The sequence below is a fragment of the Furipterus horrens genome, unplaced genomic scaffold (assembly GCF_987537825.1).
Source record: "Furipterus horrens unplaced genomic scaffold, mFurHor1.1.pri manual_scaffold_13, whole genome shotgun sequence".
In the NCBI taxonomy this organism is placed as follows: domain Eukaryota; kingdom Metazoa; phylum Chordata; class Mammalia; order Chiroptera; family Furipteridae; genus Furipterus; species Furipterus horrens.
The window spans coordinates 37,143,849-37,160,124 of NW_028327183.1; the positions used below are offsets into that span (position 1 = coordinate 37,143,849).

The 16,276-nt window shown below is 37.4% G+C and overlaps 1 protein-coding gene across 5 annotated transcripts in view; it reads left to right on the forward strand.

Annotated features, from left to right (window-relative positions):
* Positions 1-12,621, forward strand: part of ZNF382 (zinc finger protein 382) — a 31,888-nt gene extending 19,267 nt beyond the window's left edge. For all 5 annotated transcript variants that reach the window (XM_090260675.1, XM_090260676.1, XM_090260674.1 and 2 more), the window contains one exon: positions 10,537-12,621. In XM_090260675.1, coding sequence (XP_090116801.1) covers positions 10,537-11,954 — 1,418 coding nt within the window. In that variant the 3' untranslated portion in view covers positions 11,955-12,621. The remainder of the gene's footprint in view (positions 1-10,536) is intronic.
* Positions 12,622-16,276: the final 3,655 nt, after the last annotated feature.

Here is a 16,276-nt window from a genome sequence, read left to right on the forward strand (position 1 = left end):
GTCCTAACAATTTTAACAGAGCTTCAGAATACATGAGCACTTCTCTTTTTTTTTTTTCATCATTATCACTTCCCTAAGGAGTCATTTTACAGGTTTTTTTTTTTTTTTTTTTTTTTACTAATTGCCATCACCCCCATAAAACTTTAATACCATAATCTATTTATGTTCCATTGCTTTTTGAAGGGCCACAGACCATTGTAATATCTAAGGTTTTGGATTTTTTGTCTTTTGTTTTTTTCTATTTTCCCCAGAACCAATTTTGCTCTGCAGGGAGTAAAGTCACCTCCATTGAGAAGGCATGAAATACATGAAGCAAAACTGATAGACCTGAAAGAGGCAATATAATTATAGCTTGAGATATTTATAAACACCTCTCCCTCAGTAATTGACAGAACAAAGAGAAAGAAAATCAATAAGGATATGGAAGACTTGAAAACGCAATCAATTGTGCTTCGTTAATATTTAAAGAATATTTTGCATGGAACACTCACCAAGATAGACCCTATATGCTGGGCCATAAAACAAATATCAACAAATTTAAAAGAACTGAGATCTTTATTGTGATCTCTGACCACGAAAGAATTAATTTAAAAATCAAAAAATATTTCTAAATTCCCCAAATATTTGGAAATTAATCACCACACTTCTGAATAACTCATGAATCAAAGAAGAAATTCTAAAGTAAATTTTGATCTGAATGATAATTAAAACAACATATCAAAATTTGTGGAATGCAAATAAATGGCAATTTTAAAAATTATCCCTTTAGATCAGGGATCTAAACTTTCACCCTAAGTACCTAGAAAAAGAAAGGTAAATTAAGGCTCAAAATTAATAAAAAATTAAAGCAGAAATCAGTGAAATACGTAACAGAACAATAGAGAAAATGTGTGAAGCCAAAAGCTGATTTATTCATAAAATCAATAAACAGAAAGAAGACACATCACTAATATCAAAAATTAAAGAAGCTACATCACTACAGGTACTACAGGCATTAAAAGGATAGTTAGGGAATGTACAATTTAATACCAACAAATAGTGTAGGAATGGACACTTCCCAACTCATTTCATAAAGCCAGCATTAATCACAACTAGAGGCACTATAAAATAGAAAACTATACACCAACAACTAGATATAAAATTATTTTTTTAAATATGCTTCATTGATTGTGCTATTACAGGTGTCCCAATTTCTTTTCCCTTTGTTCCGCTCCACCAAGTGACCCCCCTCCAATTGTTCCCTCCCCCCTTAGTCCATGCCCATTGGTTGTGCATAGTTCTTCTCAACATCTTCCTGTCTACTCCACTCCCTCCTACTATGCTTCTTAATTCCTGTACCATCTCTCTCCCTTTCCCCCCTTCCCCTTCCCCACTGACCTGCCCCCATAATGTTCCCCATACCTATAGTTCTTTTTCCCGCTCTCATTGCCTACTTAGTTTGCCTTTGTTTTGGTTCCCTAGCTTCTGTTGTTGGTTATTGTGATACAGTTTTCAGTTTAATGTTCATAGTTTTGATCCTCTTTCTCCTAAACAATTCCCTTTAACATTTCATATAACAGTGGTTTGGATCTGATGAACTCCTTCAGTTTTACTTTGTCCTGGAAGCACTTTCTCTGCCCTTCTATTCTGAATGACAGTTTCGCTGGATAGAGTACTCGTGGTTGTAGGTTTTTGGTTTTCATTACTTTGAACATTTCTTGCCAGTCCCTTCTTGCCTGCAGAGTTCCTTTTGAGAAGTCAGCTGATAGTCTTATTGGGACCCTTTTGTACATAATTCTCTTCTCTCTTGTTGCTTTTAAGATTCTCTTTATCCTTAATTTCTGATATTTTGACTATAATATGTCTTGGTGTGGTTCTCCCTGGGTCCAGATTTTTTTGAACTCTCTGTGCTTCCTGGACCTGTAAGTCTATTTCCTTCCCCAAGTTAGGGAAGTTCTGCTTCATTATTTTTTCACATAATTTTTCAATTCTAGATCTTCTTCTTTACCTTCTGGCAGCCCTATGATTCAGATGTTGGTCTACTTATAGCTGTCCCATAGGTTTCTGAGACTCTCCTCATTTTCCTCACTTTTTGTTTCCTCTTTCTGCACTGGTTGACTGTTTGTTCCTTTCCTATGTTCCGATTTGTTGATTTGATCCCTGGTGTTCTTTCCCTCACTACTAGTTTCGTATGTGTTTTTGTTCATTTCAGCAGGACTAGCCTTCATTCCTTCCCCATCTTGTTTAAGATCTGCTGTTATGTCTATAAGCATTTTTATAACCAAAGCTCTGAACTGTGCCTCAGAACGATTTCCTATCTGCTGCTTTGTTAGGTTAGATATTTGCTGTCTGGTCAGCTGCATCACCAGGATCTCTATCATGATCTGTGCTATCCTGACAGTTTTGTGTTTACCTTTGCTTCCTGGGCAGGGCTGTCACACATCCTATGCTATAGAGGGCAGAGCCCTGTGCACTTGTCACAACTGGGCAATCCTTCTCACCACGCTGTGGTGTTTTCTGTGGGGGTGGGCGTCCAAGAACGATTCCTGCCATTCACTTCACTGAGAGACTGGGAACCTCCTCCTCCATCCCCATGCCATCCAGGCCTCACAGTCAAAGGCAATGGGGGTCTGCCTTTCTTGGCGTTGGACGCAAGTCGATGGGCCTGGTCTACTGCTTGGGGTGCTCCCCAGGCACTTCTCACCTCCCCTTATATATGAGTGTCTGTACTTACCACCATCCCACCACCATTGCCGCTGCTGCCGCTGCCAGTACAGCTTGACCTCTCCACCCGGCTTCGCCCCTCCTACCTGTCCGGACCAGCACCACCTCTTTCTAACTTCCTATGTTGGACTTCCATTTATTTTCTGGAACTTCTGGTTATTTCTGGTTTTGCGGTAGTTGTATTCCTTCTTAGTTTTGGAGGGAGATGGAATGTGTCAGTCTAGGTCTTCATCTTGGGTGGAAGTCAAAAACAAATATTTGTTGAATAAATGGATTTTATTTCAGTAGGCTCTCACTGGTGTAAAGGATCTTTCTTTATCCTCAGTTCTTGTCATTTTAAAAGTCACATAAACTATAATAATTTTATCTGTTCTTAAGTGTAAATGACTTTCAAATAGACATTTTTTTAGCCCATTTCTCCCACCTGAACTCAATTGGTATGTTTTAACCTGCCTACAGCAATACAGCAATCAGTTGTCTCTTCCTTTTGGTTACTTGTTATGTAACAGAAGTAATAGTCATCATCTTTGCCTTACTCTCATTTGTTTCTTTTTTTTTTAACTTTATTTTTATTGTTTATACTGTTACATATGTCTCCTTTGCCCATCTCATCCCCCAACTCTAATGTCCCCTTCCTCTAACACTGCACTACTGTCTGTGTCTATGAGTCATGCATATATGTTTTTTGGCTAATCCCTTCACCTTTCATCAAGTATTATTTTGTTCCCATAATCAGCCTCTTGTAGTAGCAGGTTGATTCCACCATCTTTGTTAAACTTTCTTAATGATCTCTACAGTTTGTGCTGTGTTATTTTAATCTGTGAAATATCTTTACAGATTCATATTTTCATTTGCCATTAACATCTTCCAAAATGAAAGCTATATTATTCCAGGCATGGACTACTACAGTTAGTATTTGGATTTGTCATGATTTCCCACAGTTCTTTCAGCGTATATTGACAATATGCTGAAACAATATCACATAAAAAGTTTAAATCCCTTTTTTTTCCAAGAGCTGACAGAATATTCCATCTGGTCATTCCAAATGTATTTCTCTCTGACTGAGAGCTTTCATTAATCTCTATTTTTTCTCGTCTCACAAATGTACTTTATGCAGTTGATTTTATTCTTTACACCTGGGACTTTCATTATGTGATAGCTGCTCTATGCTCATGTGGATACTTGCAAAGTTGGCCTACTACAAAATTTAAGGGTATAGTAGTACACAGAAGACCACCCTAATTTCTGACACAAATTGTAAGTTCAAGGGTCCCCAGTACTACTGTTAGTATCAGTAATTTGCTAGAAGAACTCATAGAATTTACTGAAAGCTGTAACACTCACAGTTATAGTTTGTTACAGAGGGAGAATATGGATTAAAATCAAGCCAAACACATAGGGCAGAGTCCAAGAAAGTACCAAACACAGAGCTTCTGGCAGTCTTCTCTCTGTGAAGTTTTGGACAGTATTACAGAATACAGTTGTCCCTCTCTATATTACAGTTCACTTATCGTGGTCTCACTGTATCGCGGGATTTTAAAAAATATATTTAATTATATATTGTGGATTTTTTGTTATATCATGGGATTTTGCGGTACTGTATACATTATACATATGTTAAGGTTACGTAGGTTTAAGAGTGTAGAGTATGTTTAAGAACATAAGTAGTGTTTATAAAAGTGTGGAAAAGGTTAATAAGGCAGTGGGAAAGGTTAATAAGGAACTCAGAACAGTTTATAACTGTGTGGGAAGGGTTTATAATGTCTTAAAATATATATAAATACTAAAATAAATGTAAGGTTCCTACTTCGCGAATTTTCACCTATCACAGGGGGTTCTAGAACGTAATACCCATGAAAACTGAGAGAATACTGTATCACCAACTAAGGAGGCTTCACATGAGCTTATTATCAAGAATTTATATTGGGCTTTATCACATATGTCTGAACTCAGTTTTCAGCCCCTTAAGAGGTCAAGCTGATACTGTGTGAGTCAAAGCCCCCATCCTAAATCACATTGTTGGTGTGGCTCAAAGACCCTACCACAAATAACAGTGTTACTTTCTAGGTGACCACAGGCTCCCAAGCAAAGAATATACTCATGTTAAGCATGACATTCCATGGGGTCAGAGATTACCTTCCAGAGAACCCAAAGGCAAATGTGAGACCTCTTATTGGGCAAGGTTATATTCTTTACCACGCAATGCTACATATCCTTTACTTAAAAGATAAGGTTTAACTTCCTGCATGAAATGTTCCATGACTACTCCAAGCTAGGTCAATTTCTTTTTTTCTGCACTCACATTCCACTGATTGTCTGTAAATGCAAACAGTCACATCCTCTGATATGATCTAATAATTTGGTATGTGATTCAGCATTGTTTTTATCTGAGGTTCCTTTTCTCATCTGATTAACAATTCTCTCAAAATGAGGTCCTCTCTTTTACTTTTCCTTACTGTAGCTTGTAAAAAAGGCTAGATATAGTAGTTACCTGATTGATTATCTATGGTACCGTGCAAGGAAAACATCTTTCTCATTCATTCAGAAATCACATAATGATATACCAAGATCAATCCCTTTATCTAATACCAAGATCAATTCCTTTACTTCATATAACAGTGTGTTACTGTATACTCAGAAGATTTCAAAGAAGCTAATAAAATATTGACTTTCGAGAGTATAAGTTACAGTTGGGAAGGCAATATTTTCAAATTTAGCATTTTATATAGAATGTTCATATTAAAATAGCAGGTTGTTGAAAGATTTCTTGAAATGGGTAGTCCACACTATAATTATATTCTAATGTCAGACAAATTAGACATTAAAGGAGAGAAAGAATGTGTGAAGGCTTAGATAAATTGGATAGTAACATGTCCCTGAAGGTGATTGAGGTTCTCAGGAAGACAATGTAACTCCAGATACCAAAACAGATCAGTTTTGCATGTTCCAGAACTACGCATAAACGGAATTGTGTGATACTTTTTTCCATAAAGCTTTCATTCTCAAAAATGTTTCAGCTTCATCCCTTTTGTCATCAGTAGGTTTTTTCCCCTGTTTTTAAAAGTATATTTTATTGATATGTTGTTACAGTAGTTCCAATTTTTTCCCCTTTACTCCCCTTCCCAGTACCCGCTTTCCCTCCAACAATCCCACCCCCCATTAGTTCATGTCCATAGGTCCTGCATATAAGTTCTTTGGCTTCACACTTTCCTATATTATTCTTAACATCCCCCTGTCTATTTTGTACCAACCGATTACGCTTCTTAGTCCCTGCACCATTTCCCCGTTCCTCCCCCTCCCCCCTCCCAACTGATAACCCTTCAGATGATCCCCATACCTATGATTCTGTTCCTATTCTGGTTTGCTTAGTTGGATTTTGTTTATATTTTTCAGATTCAGTTGTTGATAGTTGTGTGTTTGTTGTCATTTTAGTGTTCATAGTTTTGATCTTCTTTTTCTTAAGAAAGTCCCTTTGACATTTCATATAATAATGGCTTGGTGATGATGAACTCCTATAGCTTCACCTTATCTGGGAAGCACTTTATCTGCCCTCCTATTCTAAGTGATACCTTTGCTGGATAGAGTAATCTTGGTTGTAGGTTGCTTTTCATCACATTGAATACTGCTTGCCAGTCCCTTCCTGCCTGCAAATTGTCTTCTGCGAAGTCAGCTGATAGTCCTATAGGCACCCACCCCCCTGTAGGCAACTCTCCGTCTCTCTCTTTCTGCCCCCAGGACTCCGTCTTTATCTTTCACCTTTGGCATCTCAGTCATGATCCATCCTTGTGTGGTCGCCTCTGGGACCACAAAATTCGGGAAGTTTTTCTCATTTTTTTTTCAATTCTTGCTTCCTCGTTCTAAACTGGTTGACTGTTTTTTTTTTTCTTCCTTATGTCCCAAGTCATTGATTGGAACCCGTTTTCTTCCCTTCACCATTGGTTTTGTGTGGATTTTCCTTCATTTCACTTAGCATAGCCTTCACTTCTTCTCTTATGCGTTTGCCGTACTCAAGCATATCTGTCAAGCCTGTAAGCATCTTTATCACCAGTGTTTTGAACTCTGCATCTGTTAGGTTGACTATCTCCTCATCTGTTAAGTTGGCTATCTCCTCGTCACTTAGTTCTCCCATTGTAACCTTGATCCGTTCCCCCTTTTGGGTCATACTTCTCTGTCTCCTCATTCTGACAGGCTCCTGTGTTTGTTCGCCTCCGCTTCCCAGGTGGAGCTGTTATGTTGTAAGGGGCAGAGCCTTAGAGGTTCATCAGTACAGGGCGACCTGTTTCACCACGTTGTGGCACTGTATGTGGGGGAGGGGTCTGAGAGGGAACAACATTGCCTGCCCAGCACTCACCCCTTTTCCAGGCACCTCTTCCACTTCTGCACCAGACTGGCGCCCCTCTAGCTGCTGCCCTTGCTGTCGTTCCCAGAGTGGGTTGGTCTGTGGAAGTTCTAGGACTGTGGAGGCCACTTAAGCAAGCAGACTCTGCTGAGACTGGTAGTTTCTGCCTCTGTCCCAACTCCCACTGGTCTGCACAGTCAGAGCAGTGAGGCTTGATTTGCCCCGGTGCTGGGACCGTGAGCTTCGAGGCCCAGTGAGGAGCTGGGAATGCGCCCCAGGTGTCCCTCCTGACTTTTTAAAAGGTGTGACTGCACTTTCTGCTGGCCTGCCGCTGCTGCCACCACCACACCGAATCCTCTTTACCCCAGATCCGCCCCCCTACCTCTCTGGATGAGTATTTCTTCTTTATATCTTTGTTTGCTGGACTTCTATGCAGTTTGATTTTCTGGAACTTCTAGTTGTTTCTAATTTTGAGATAGTTGTATTCCTTCTTAGTTGTGGAGGGAGACGCAGCATGTCTATGCCTCCATCTTGGCTGGAAGTAAAGATTTTGTTTGTTTGTTTTTTTCCTTTTTAAATTACTGTTCAGTAGTATTACATTGTGTAATTACATGACACCATATTACCTATGTACCTTTTGATGGATAATTGGGTTGTTTCTAGTTTAGGGCTATTGTAAATAGCATTCAAGTCATGGTTAAGATGAACCCATCTTTAAAGTTGCTTCACCAGATATGAGTCATATAAGATTTAGCCAAGAATTTGTAAGAAAAGTAATAGGTAAGGTCAATCAGTGCTATACACACACATTGAAGAATCTAGTCCTTCACAGTCCCAATAGGAAATAGTAGAGTTTAAGGCAGGAAAACTTGAACCCATCTCTATTTAACACTGAAAAAGTAATTCAGCAAATTGAGTGGAGAAAAAATTACAATTGATTGTCAGGAGAATTTAGTTATTGACCATCCCTCAAGAAGAATAAATTGAGGTAGCAGCAGTTAGTGCAGTCAGTGATTATATTCATTTTGCAAGTATGCTTTGTCCTCCGGTTTATTTTATAGTTCTTTTTTTAAATATATTTTATTGATTATGCTGTTACAGTTGTCCCAATTTCTCTTTACGCTGCTCCCCTACACCCGGTTGCCCCCCTCTCTCCAGTTGTCCTTCCCCTTTTAGTCCATGTCCATTGGTTGTGCATATAGTTCTTCTCAACCTCTTCCTGTCTACTCCATTCCCTTCTACTATGCTTCTTAATTCCTGTACCATCTCCCTCCCTTACCCCCTTACCCCTTCCTTCTGACATCCCCCCAATATGTTCCCCATACCTATAATTCTTTTTCCACTCTCGTTGCCTATTTAGTTTGCCTTTGTTTCAATTCCCTAGCTTCTGTTGTTGGTTCTTGTGATGCAGTTTTCATTTTAATATTCAAAGTTTTGATCCTCCTTTTTCTAAACCAGTCCCTTTAACATCTCATATAATAGTGATTTGCATCTAATGAACTCTTTCAGTTTTACTTTGTCCTGGAAGCACTTTCTCTGCCCTTCTATTCTGAATGACAATTTCGCTGGATAGAGTATTCTTGGCTGTAGGTTTTGGATTTTCATTACTTTGAATATTTCTTGCCAGTCCCTTTTGCCTGCAGGGTCTCCCTTGAGAAGTCAGCTGATAGTCTAATTGGGACCCCTTTGTACATCATTCTTTTCTTCTCTCTTGCTGCTTTTAAGATTCTCTCTTTATCTTTAACTTTTCACGATTTGATTATAATGTGGCTTGGAGTGATTCTCCCCGAGTCCAGTTTTTCTGGAACTCTCTGTCCTTCCTAGACCTGTAAGTCTAAGACTTTGCTTCCCCAAGTTTGGGAAGTTCTGCTTTATTATATTTTCACTTAATTTTTCAATTTCTAGTTCTTCTTCTTTGCCCTGTGGCAATCCTATAATTCGTATCTTCGATCTCTTATAGCTGTCCCAGAGGTTTCTGATCCTCTTCTCATTTTCCTTGCTTTCTGTTTCCTCTTTCCGCGCTGGTTGACTGTTTGTTCCTTCCCTATGTTCCAGTTTGTTGACTTGATCTCTGGATTTTATTTCCTCACCAGTTGCCTCGCATGTGTTTTTTTTCTTTTTCAGTATGAGTGGTTTTCAATCCTTTCTCATCTTTTTCCGAATCTTTTGTTAATTCTGTAAGCCACCTTATAACAATGGCTCTGAACTGAGCCTCTGACAGGTTTCTTATTTGTTCATCTCTTGCCTGGTGAGCCACGTCACCAGGATTTCTATAGTTGTCTGCCTCATTTTAACAGATTTGCATTTTGCTTTGCTTCGTGGGCCTGCTATATGGGGCGGAGCATGTGTACTCATCACAACCCAGTGACCGACGGCGATCCGCAACCTATTTCATGACACTGCAGCACTTTGTCGTCACTACCCGGTGACCGGCGGTAATCCTCAACCTTTTTCACGGCACTGTGGCACTTTGTGTGGGGGCAGGGATCCAAGATGGATTCCTGCCTTTATTCTCTGCTGGGGGACTGGGATCCATCCTCCCACCCTCTGGGCCTCACTGTTCAAGGCAAGCGGTGGCTGCTTTTCCCAGCATTGGGGTCGCGAGCTGCTGGGGCTCAACTGCAGCCAGGATTTCTCTCTCTGCTGCTGTCCCCGGTGCTACCACAAACAGCACCTCCCACTTTCGCTCTTCCTACCTGCCCGACGAGCGCCACTGGATTATAACTTCGTATGTTGGGCTTCCGTGTAGTTTTATTTTCTGGAATTTCTAGTTATCTTTTGTTTTGAGGTAGTTGTATTTTTTTCTAGTTGTAGAGGGAGACCGAGCTTGTCAGTCTAAGCCTCCATCTTGGCCAGAAGTCCTTATTTTATAATTCTTAATGTTTTCCTAATTCTTCCCTTTCAAGAGAAAATAAGTCACAGTTATGTGGAGAGCTAGGGTCTAGACTATATAGACTAGTGCTTCTTTCTACAGTAGGAAATGAGTGCTTAATAAAGTTCATTTGCTGTGGATGAGCTAAATGCAAGTGAAGAGGAAACAAATGGAAGTATTTTTTAAAATTTAGTTAGGCATGGAGAAATAAATATATAGGCTTTCATTTCCACCTGAATAGTTTTCCTTACTCACTGGTTAGTATTCTTGATAGGCTCATTCCATTAGCTATGAACTTGCCCATTCTAAGAATAATGCCACTTTTTGCCATCCTTTGCTTACTTGTCCTTGTGTTTATTAGACCTGCTCAATGTAGCTTATATTTACAACATGCCAAACATATGAATGTTCTTTGCTTGTGCCAGTTTTTCCTCATTTTAACAGTATAGCAGCATTTATGTTTATGTTCTATGTATTTTTCCCTACCAAGAGGTAATTTATTTTGGCCTTTCTGTAGATCACAGTAGTGAGACGGACCATCCCACAGTGGTTTGTTTGTATATATATAATTCATAAAATTTATGTGAAGACTTACAGTCTTGTTTATTGTATTCTTTTCTAGAAGATGGTAAAGCTGAAGATGTTCTAATGAAGTTTAAAGAATATCAAGATAAGCATTTTGGATCGGTTGTATTCATCAACCACAAAAAACTAATTAAAGAAAGAAGTAATATTTTGGGGAAGACACTTACTGTAGGTAATAACTATATTATTTCAGAAACAACACTACATGAATATAAATCTGATGGAAACATTTTGAAAAATATTTCAGAGCTAGTCATTAGAAATATAAGCCCTTTAAGAGAGAAGCTTGGTAAGAGTAATGGAAGGGAGAAATCACTCCTTGATACTAAGCATCAGAAAATTCATGCTACAGTGAATCTCTATAAACAAACAGACAGGAGTCTGAGTGATGAACAAGAACTTATTCAACATCAGAAGGTTCAAACTCCAGAGCAATCATTTGAACATAATGAATGTGAAAATTCCTTCCTTATGAAAGGAATGTTATTGACACATAATAGAATTCACAGAGGAGAAAGACTCTTTGAATACAATAAAAATGTAATGCCTTTCATCAAAAAGTTAAGTCCCAGTGTCCATCCACAAAATCTTATGGAGAAGAAGCCCCATGCATATAGCAAATATGGGAAATTCCTCTGCAGGAAGTCCATTTTTATTATACGTCAGAGATCTCAAACAGAAGAAAAACCCTTTCATTGTCCTTACTGTGGGAATAGCTTTAGAAGGAAGTCTTATCTCATTGAGCATCAGCGAATTCACACAGGTGAGAAACCTTATGTTTGCAATCAATGCAGGAAAGCCTTCCGTCAAAAGACAGCCCTCAGTCTGCATGAGAAAACACATATAGAGGGGAAACCCTACATTTGTATGGATTGTGGGAAGTCCTTCCGCCAGAAGGCAACCCTCACTAGACATTACAAAATACATACAGGGGAGAAAGCCTATGAATGTACTCAGTGTGGAAGTGCTTTTAGAAAGAAGTCATACCTCATTGATCATCAGAGAACTCACACAGGAGAGAAACCATATCGGTGCAATGAATGTGGAAAGGCATTTATCCAGAAGACAACTCTCACTGTACACCAAAGAACTCACACTGGAGAGAAACCCTATATTTGTAATGAATGTGGAAAGTCCTTCTGCCAAAAAACAACCCTCACTCTCCATCAAAGAATTCATACAGGGGAAAAACCCTATATTTGTAATGAGTGTGGGAAGTCCTTTCGCCAGAAGGCAATCCTCACTGTTCATCAGAGAATACATACAGGAGAGAAATCCAATGGATGTCCTCAGTGTGGGAAAGCCTTTAGTAGGAAATCAAACCTCATTCGCCATCAGAAAACTCACACAGGAGAGAAACAGTGTGAATGTAAAGAATGTGGGAAATTCTTCAGTTGCAAGTCAAATCTCATTGTCCATCAGAAAACTCACAAGGTAGAAACAATGGAAATATAGTAAAGTATGTGACCTTATTTTTGTAAAACCTTCTAAAGTCATAGTAAATTCTGTATGTGATGTTGCTTGCAAGTGTAATAATATCCAATAGTTTAAGGTACTATAAACATATTTGCTTACTGTTTACTAGACTAAAACAAATTACTAGACAAATTAAATGACAAAAGTCATTGAAAATACAAGTACCAATTTTTTATTAGATTTATGAGACAGAAACTTTCTCTGTCAAGTTGCTACACACATTTAAAATTGCTTATTTTCCATTTCAATACCTACCTTGCTGTGAGCCAGTAATACACAGTTGGTATATGAACCACAGTATGAGCAAAAGACTTTTAAAAAGAAAGGTGTGAACTGTATTTCTCATTGCAAATATGGAATAAAAATTCATTGTTACCTCCTCAGAGTTAACCACAGTTCTAATTTCTAACACTATGAATTTTTTTGCATATTATAAACTTTTATATAAATTGGATTATATGCCATGTATTAATATTTTTTTTACATTTGGCTTGTTTCATCATATAAATTTAAAATTTATTTGTGCATTTGGCAGAAATTTATGTATTTTTATTCTGTATAGAATCTCATTATATGAATATATCACAGTTTATCCATCTATTTTGGGTGGACATTTTCTTTGTTTACAGCTTAGGGTCATAATCAATAATGCTTCTGTGAATATATTTGTCTTTTGGTATACATATATTTATTTCTCTTGTGGGTTTTCTGGGTCCTAAGGCATATCTGTGTGTGGTTGGCTTTAGTAGATACTACCAAACAACTCAGAACTTTCACAGTATGAGATAATTTACTGTGAAGAGAAACAACTGATATTATCAGTATGGCAATGGTTCAAACCAGAGAATTCATGGTAGAGGGAAACTATGAGTGTTTTGAAAACTGGGTATCTGAATGTAATGCATGTACAAAGGCTTTAGCCACAGTCCAAATCTTAATAAGTTAATAAATGTGAGATTATCTTTAGCCACAAGGATGCCTTATGTGAAATCAGAAATTTATACTACAGAAAGGAAGGCACCTAGCAACTTTCTTGGTCAATATTAGAGAATTCTAACTGGAGAAAAACTCTATGACTAAAATGGTATGGGGGATAACCTTTACCTATGGCCTATATCTAACCAGTCATATAAAAATGACAAATATGGAAAAGTTAGCCATAGCTTAAATCTTAACACAACACCAGCAAATTCACATTAAATGGAAACTATTCAAATAAAATTATAGTAAGAACGACTTTAGCCATATCTCCTATACAACACCAAACAATTCATACTAAAAAAAAGGAAAATTAAAGGGAAAAGATAAGGTTTTTAACTCTAACCTAGGGAATTCTGCTTCCATTAAAGAAGTCCAACCATACTGAGATCATAATGCTAGAGTTTATGTGTAGGCACACTGGTCAATAGCTCCAGCTAAGCTCCTAGCAATCATTCAACTGAGCCATCTTGGACATCTAGTCAAGTTTTCAAATGACGAGTCCACTGGCATCTGACTGGAACCACATGACAGATCCCAAGCAATAACTGCTCACCTGAGATCTCAAATTTCCAACCCACAAAATGGTTATATCTTTTGAATTAAATTTTATTAAAAGAACAGGAATATTTGTATCTATTTATATTATAAGAATAAAATATGAAGAGTTGGATTTCAGAGTCAATGAGCAAAAGTGTGGTGAATACTAGGTGATTTTGGCATGAACAAAAACTGGCCCTAAAATTGAGTGGAAGACTTGGCTATAACTTTGGTTTACAGTTACATACCTAAATAACAGCTCAGGGAAATGTCCATATATGTATTTTCTTTCTCATTTTGTTAAAGTAAATTAGACTTACCAACTTTCTTAGTTTACCTGTACAAATGCATACTTTCAAATTTTTCAAAAAAGGAAAATAGTCCTAGATTTGTTGGCTCAGATGGTAACACAGAAGAAACTTAATTTCAAGGTTGCAATTCTATTAGATAATAAACCAAAAAAATGTAAGTAGAAAATGGAATGAAGTCTTCTCATTTATTTAGACATTTTACATCCAAAATTTTCTAGAGTATCTGGAAGTTTGTAGTCAAAACAATCAGACTTTGAGGTCCACAAAATCCTCTTGAAGGTCTTCCAGTGAGAATGGAACATGAATGTGAAACGCATTCTTCCCAAAAGCTATCACAGGCAGGTTTTGATTCTTTTTTCTGTGTGTGTTCCAAAATCAATTGTTCTGTCCATAAAATCAGCTGAATACAGTTCTTTGAGAACCAGGGAACCTTGTAACAGAAAAGACTCTGAATGGCATTCAGAAACAAAGGCAAAATGGGATCAAATATACTGTTTTTCACAATGGTTATGCTGACAGGAAGGCTGAAGTTTTTCAATACACTATGGGAAGATCAATGGAAGTCGATACTGTTGGTGATTGCTGAAGTACATCTTGAATGGCAGTTTTTTCCATTTTTGCCCCCCCAAAAAAAGAAGAAAAGAAAGGAAAAAATCTAAAACATGCCATTGATACCACTCAAAACTATTATCTTCAGTGGTCAAGTAATAGGCTTGTGAAAACAGTATATCCATGGTTTTTAAAGCATAATTGTGATTATAAGCAAAGCACAGTGTCCTTGGGAGGAGTTGATGTTTCATTTTTATTTTTAATTTTTTATTTTTAAACTTTTTGGGGTGTTATTGGTTAATAAGGTAATGTAGGTTTCAAGTGTACATTTCTATGATACATGATCTGTATATTGTATCATGTGCCCATCACCCAAAGTCAAATCTTCATCATCATATATTTGACTCCTTTTACCCTTTACTATCACCCCCACCTCCCTTCTATATGGTACCTACCTTAATACTGTCTGTGTCTATGAGCTTTTGCTTGTTTTTCCTGTTTGTTCATTTGTTGTTTTAGTTTAATATTCCACATATGAGTGAAATCATATGGTTCTTAATTTCTGCCTGGCATAGTTCATTTAGCATGATATTCTTAAAAGCCATCCATGTTGTCCCAAATGTCACTATTTCATCTTATGACTGAGTGGTATTCCATTGTGTTGAGTACCACATTTTCTTTATCCAATCAGCTATCAAAGGACACTGGTTGTTTCCAGTTTTGACTGCTGTAAATAATGCTGCAGTGAACATAAGAGTACATATATCTTTGTGAATAAATGTTTTCATTTTGGGGGGTAGATACCCAGGAGTGAAATTGCTAGATCGTATGGTAACTTTTTAAAATTGTTTGAGGGACGACAGTAATGTTTTTTACAGTGGCTGACATTCCCACCAGCAGTGAACGAGGGTTCCTTTTTTCCCCACAACCTCTCCTGCACTTGTTATTACCTGTCTAGTTGATAATAGCCATTCTAACAGGTGTGAGGTAGTACCTCATTGTAGTTTTTGATTTGCATTTCCCTAATAGTGCAGTTGAGCATTTTTTCATATATCTGTTGACCGTTCGTATGTCTGTGAGAGAAGTATCTGTTCAGGTCCTCGCCCATTTTTTAATTGGATTGTTCAGTGTTCAGTTGTATGAGTTTTAAAATATGTATTTTGGAGACACACACCGCTGCCACCAAGATCAGGAACCTCTTGCCCGCCTCAATAGACCAGCTGTGGATCCAGAAAAAGAAGACAACACACAAAGGCTGAACTGAGTAAAAACTTTATTTTTAAAAATTATTTCTATTTTAGTTTTTTATTTGTATTTTATTTTATTTTAATTTTTTAAATTTCTTAATTTTAATTTGCACTTTTATTACTAAAATTTTTTAAAAACTATCTCTTTAATTTGTTTCATACCATCTCTCCCTCTCATCCTTTCTCTTTAATTTTTGTTTGTTTTGTTTAGTCTCCCTTTCATATTAAATATATAGCATATAACTACTATATAAATCTAATACTATACAATTCCGCTTTCTTATTATATTCTGCATTCTTTTCTCTTTTTTTATTATTAACATACAATGTAAATATTCTTACAGTCTTGCATAGTATCGACACTACTTGCTACTATTATTACTCTATCATTCCCCCTCTCAAAAATCATCTTTTTCTTCATTAAAAACCACTCTAATCTATTCTTCCTATAGTATAAAAGCCCTAAAATCTCTACATTTATATTAATACTGGCTCATTTGCTGCCAATAGTGGGATAGAGGGTGGGAGATATTTCTGAGGGAGTGGGTTTCCTGCCTGGGCTGTGCGTTTATGTTTTTAACAGCATCTCCACAAAAGAACTAAAGACAAAGTGGGCAGAGTGACTCTCAATGAACTAGCCAGAGGGAAGGTCCCACCAAAGAACATCTGAAATATA